The sequence below is a fragment of the Copadichromis virginalis genome, linkage group LG6 (assembly GCF_057382275.1).
Source record: "Copadichromis virginalis isolate Kocher_CV1m ecotype Utaka linkage group LG6, C_Virginalis_male_GT1.1, whole genome shotgun sequence".
Classification (NCBI taxonomy): Eukaryota; Metazoa; Chordata; class Actinopteri; order Cichliformes; family Cichlidae; genus Copadichromis; species Copadichromis virginalis.
In genome coordinates, this window is record NC_140623.1 from 13,786,196 (window position 1) to 13,791,773 (window position 5,578).

The 5,578-nt window shown below is 55.0% G+C and overlaps 1 protein-coding gene across 1 annotated transcript; it reads left to right on the forward strand.

Annotated features, from left to right (window-relative positions):
• Positions 1 to 2,258: 2,258 nt before the first annotated feature.
• On the forward strand, positions 2,259 to 5,069 carry LOC146707425 (uncharacterized). Its single transcript, XM_085460759.1, has 2 exons — positions 2,259 to 3,373; positions 5,031 to 5,069. Exons 1-2 carry the CDS (start codon positions 2,297 to 2,299, stop codon positions 5,067 to 5,069), a joined length of 1,116 nt encoding a protein of 371 aa, XP_085316885.1. The 5' UTR covers positions 2,259 to 2,296.
• The last annotated feature ends 509 nt before the right edge of the window (positions 5,070 to 5,578 follow it).

Sequence of the window (5,578 nt, forward strand, 5' to 3'; positions counted from 1 at the left end):
AACTTTGGAGTAATTTGGTTTGTCTAGCTTGACAAGAACAACCAGTACAGTGATGGTCTTTGCTCCCAGATACAATCAAAATAAACAATATTAAGTCTGATTGAAGGCGTCTCGAAGACTTGGCGTAACGCTGCGAAACAGTCCACGAATGTCTGTTATAACATCGCACCTCCTCTGTTATTTGCAGGAGGCTTTTGCAGGTGTCTTAAAGGCAGGCGTCCCAGCAGCAGCAGAAGAGTTGGCAATTTATCTTGGCTGCCTCCCAGTTTAAATCCTGCTATGACTGCGTAACCTTCGGATATTAATGGGTTTTAGGAATGTCCACATTAAGATCCACATGCTAGCAGGCACTTGTTAGTGAAAGCACAATTCCTCCTCCAGTCCTCAGATGGCCTCACCTGTGCTCTGGTCATCCTCCCAAAGGTCAGTGCCGACAGAGCAGGGAAAGCCTTCTGCTCGCGGTGACGAAGGAGTAGTAGCGCGTTGTGCTTCTGTAATCATGCCTGCTCATTTAAAGTGGTTGTAAAAGGGCATCCATAAATAAATAAATTACCGGGCTAAAACAAGGGCTTTGTCCTGTCCTCGCTTTTCAGTCTTTGTGATCTGCAGCCTCAGGGTTGAGATGCGCCACTGGGACAAAGGGAAGGGTTACAATAGGGAGGGATAAGTGACGAATAAGTGGTTTAGGGTCTCTTCCAACCGCTCCGGATCAACGCGTCCGCTCGCAGGAAAGGCTGGTTTCGGAGATCTGTGAGTAGGCATGGAGAGGGGGGGTGAGAGACAGGGGGACACACATGTTAGACGACCAAGAGGTCAATCTGGACATTTGCTTCTGTTTACATCTCAATTTCTTAAGAGTGTTTTTAAGCAAGAAGAGCAGAGGATGTACACTCAGTTCTCACTTTATTAGGTACACCTAATTTATATCAGTTGTTCCCTCATTTCTGTAAATGAGGTTAAGCTAAAAAAAGAAAAGCAAATAGGAACACCTTACTGTATAATGCAGTACATGAAAACAGCACCACAAACACTTCCTCTTTTTTACAATGAAGATGAAACTATGAAAAGTTGCCTTTATTGCAGGACTGTTGTTAGTCTGCATTAGTTTGAGCTCCCTAATAAACTGACAACTGAGTGTTTATTGTTATAATTTTCAAATCCAGAAAATCTGGAAACACTTGTGCAGTTAAAACTTTGGGTTAAAGCTGAAATTGTCCATAAGAGCTACAAAATTAGCAAATGTGGCAGGAATGCCACATTCCCATAGCCTTGTATTTCAACTGCTAGAAGTTGTGCTTCAAAACGGAGAAATTCAAGGCTTTGAGACGGTGATTTTGGCAAATCAGTAACACTAAACAATGAGGACGTTACAAAGTAACCACTCTGGTTACGATACAGTGGTCAACAAGCTCTTGAGTTTGCAGATTACCAAACAGGATGGCTGTCACAGAGGAAACAAAAGTGTGGATACAGACTGTGTTCACATAAGTTTGATTCTGTTTTCTTCTAGAGCCTGTTGACCAAATAGCTGTTGAGCACACCGCAGATGACATTTAGCACAGACAAACATGGCGGACGCTGCCGACTGGTGAGAGGTAAATAAACAATGGACAACATGCAACACGTAACAGGAAGGGGTGAGGATGCCATGGGTTACCGGTCCGTTGCCATGGTAACCGGTCCGTTGCCATGGGTTACCTGTCCGTTGCCATGCGTTTATGTCATGGTCCCGGGCCATGTGGGCCCAGTATTCTTTGTTCTTTGTATTTCTGTATTTCGTTCCTTATTTAGGCCATGTCTTCTGAGTTGCCCTGCTGTGTCGTTCCCTAAGTGTTTTCCCTTCATGGCTCTCTCCCCCCTGTGTGCCCTCTATGTATTGATGAGCCCTCGTCTCCCTTTGTGGTTGTTTCATGTTTCCCCAGCCCGTTATGTCTGTGTTTTCCCCGTGCTCTCTCTCCTCCTGTCGGAACCTCTGTGCCTCTACATGTCATGTTCAGTTCACCCCGCCCTCTCTCGTTATGATTATCAGTGTCACCTGTGTTCCCCGTGTGTGCCCACTTTCCTCGTTTACCCTCTGTGTATTTCTGTCTGAGTCTCCCTCTGTTCGGCGTCGTGTTCTCCCTCATGCTGTGTGTGATTCCCCCGTGTTTCCTGGTGAGCTTTACGTTAGTTTTTCCCAGTTTAGTTTTGTATCTCCCATTATCTTTTGTCAGCAATAAAGCTGCTTTTGAGTTCATCCCCGTGTGTGTGAGTTTTGCATTTTGGGTCCTCCTCCTGCCTGCCACACAGCCGAGCCATGACAGAAGAACACGACCACGATATGGACCCAGCAGTTCACAACCCCTCCGCGGACCTCCAGTACGATCTGACCATGTCAGACCCAGCGGACAGTTCGGACGAGATTGGGGAGGAGCTGCAACGGCTCTGCCGGCTCATGACGCGCATCTGTGGGTGCACGGACCCCAGAGTGGTGTCCACCGGGTTGGCGGCCATTGACGCAATCCTTCAGCAAGCGCCACAGCTCCGGCGGTTTCCCCAGCTTTTTGAGGCGTTCGACTCTCTGGCCCCCCTGAAGGAGGAGCTTCGCGCCCGCACGCTGGCCCAGAGGGTGTTAAACGCCGCCTCCGCACCTACGACTCCGACCCGCAAACGGTTGTCGTTGCCGCTGCCTCGCGAGCCGGAGGTAGTCAGAGTAGGGACTCTGAGGCTCACCGCTGCACCGCCATCAACTCACAGTTCGTCTCCGCCACTGTCAAGCTACATAGCCCAGCGCACCGAGATGGTGGAGGCCACAGATTTCGACGACGATGAGCGACAGCAGGTATTGCTAGCTTTACGGGAGGACGAGCTTCGTTGGAAGCCCTGGCTCATTTCAGAGGAGGAACTCACACCTGTTGCACCGCCTCGGACCAGCCGCTCGCCCTCCCCACACTGCTCAGACTTTACTTCGCCTGCCTCTTTTCTGGCAAGGATGTGGGCGGACGACGAGGAGATCGCCGCCACACCACCCTCTGCTTCGGTGGCTCCAGCATCCATCGTACACACTTCCAGAAAGAACCGGCGTCAGCGCCGCCGTCGCGCACTGCTACGTCCTGTCTCGCCCTCCACGAAGCGTCCCGCGGACGCTGTGGGGGTCCTGGATGTCGATCACGAGGGGCAGCAGCACGCCGCAGGCGCACAGCTAGTGGAAGAGTTCGGGAGGGAGCCGTGGCTCGCTCCTGATCATGACGAGCGCTCTTTCCGGGGGACTCGACTGGCTCTTGGGGGTCCCAGGAGTTGCCAGGGACTTCCACCGCTCACCCCGCCCGCTTCCACGGATAGAAAGAAGCGGCACTCTCGCCGCCGGCACCCTGAGCCTGCCATTTCTCGGACAGTTTTTTCTGAGCCTGCTCCTTTTCCTGCTCGTGTTTCTCCTCCCAGGTCAGTTCAGTTAGCTCCCTCGCAGCCACCCTCAGTTCAGTTAGCTCCCTCGCAGCCACCCTCAGTTCAGTTAGCTCCCTCGCAGCCACCCTCAGTTCAGTTAGCTCCCTCGCAGCCACCCTCAGTTCAGTTAGCTCCCTTGCAGCCACCCTCAGTTCAGTCTCCAGTAGCTCCAGTGCCGCCTGTAGCGCAGGCCCCAGTAGCTCCAGTGCCGCCTGTAGCGCAGGCCCCAGTAGCTCCAGTGCCGCCTGTAGCGCAGGCCCCAGTAGCTCCAGTGCCGCCTGTAGCGCAGGCCCCAGTAGCTCCTGTAGCCCAGTCCCCGATAGCAGTACGGTCCGCTGGTCAGCTTAACATCCAGCCAGGGGTCTCAAATCTCTCTGGCTCTGCATCAGCTCCTGCTGGGAGCTCGGATGAGCTCATTCAGGACTCCGCGGCTCCCACGCCGCCATCTGCCTCGTCAGCTGGAGGGTCCGAGGGGCCCGTTCAGCCTCCTGTCTCCGCTGGAGGGTCCGAGGGGCCCGTTCAGCAACCTTCCTCGTCAGCTGGGGGTTCAGGAGAACCGCACCAGCCTCATGCCACGTCAGCTGGAGGGTCCGAGGGGCCCGTTCAGCCTCCTGTCTCCGCTGGAGGGTCCGAGGGGCCCGCTCAGCCTCCTGTCTCCGCTGGAGGGTCCGAGGGGCCCGTTCAGCCTCCTGTCTCCGCTGGAGGGTCCGAGGGGCCCGTTCAGCACCATGTCACATCAGCTGGAGGGCCCGAGGAGCCCGTTCAGCACCATGTCACATCAGCTGGAGGGCCCGAGGAGCCCATCCAGCCACCTTCTGCTACGCCTGGTCCAGCCTGTGCTTCGTCAGCTGCAGCCTCAGAGCCTTCGTCAGCTGCAGCCTCAGAGCCTTCGTCAGCTGCAGCCTCAGAGCCTTCGTCAGCTGCAGCCTCAGAGCCTTCGTCAGCTGCAGCCTCCGAGCCTTCGTCAGCTGCAGCCTCCGAGCCTTCGCCTGGTCCAGCCTCCGAGCCTTCGCCTGGTCCAGCCTCCGAGTCTTGTGCCTCGTCTGCCGCGGCTCCGGCCTGTGCTTCGTCTGGTCCTGTGCCCACCGGGCCATGGCCAGCACGCCTGACACTGGAGGGCCGCCGCTGCCTTCCGCGCGGCCGGCCCCCTGAACTGCTCCGTCGTCTCCTTCGCCGCCGCCGCTGCCTTCCGCGCGGCCGGCCCCCTGAACTGCTCCGTCGTCTCCTTCGCCGCCGCTGCTGCCTTCCGCGCGGCCGGCCTCCGGACCAGCTCTGCCACCTGTGCCACCCGCCTGGTCGGCCCCCCGACCGTGTGACCCGTGAACTCTTGTTCCTGTGGGCTCTGGGTCGGCCCCCTGAACTTTATTTTGACTATGGTCGTGTGCTCCCGTGTTTTCTGTTGTTTATTTTGTTTCCCGTTCTGGTCCCTCCGTCCTGGTCCCCCGCCTCCCGCCCTGGGTGGGTTGTTTTCTGTTTTTGTTTTTGTTTCTCGGGTTTGGGCTGTCGGGAGCCAGCCCTTTGGGGGGGGGGGGTGATGTCATGGTCCCGGGCCATGTGGGCCCAGTATTCTTTGTTCTTTGTATTTCTGTATTTCGTTCCTTATTTAGGCCATGTCTTCTGAGTTGCCCTGCTGTGTCGTTCCCTAAGTGTTTTCCCTTCATGGCTCTCTCCCCCCTGTGTGCCCTCTATGTATTGATGAGCCCTCGTCTCCCTTTGTGGTTGTTTCATGTTTCCCCAGCCCGTTATGTCTGTGTTTTCCCCGTGCTCTCTCTCCTCCTGTCGGAACCTCTGTGCCTCTACATGTCATGTTCAGTTCACCCCGCCCTCTCTCGTTATGATTATCAGTGTCACCTGTGTTCCCCGTGTGTGCCCACTTTCCTCGTTTACCCTCTGTGTATTTCTGTCTGAGTCTCCCTCTGTTCGGCGTCGTGTTCTCCCTCATGCTGTGTGTGATTCCCCCGTGTTTCCTGGTGAGCTTTACGTTAGTTTTTCCCAGTTTAATTTTGTATCTCCCATTATCTTTTGTCAGCAATAAAGCTGCTTTTGAGTTCATCCCCGTGTGTATGAGTTTTGCATTTTGGGTCCTCCTCCTGCCTGCCACACAGCCGAGCCATGACAGTTTACATGCGTTGTTATGGGTTAACTGTCCGTTGCC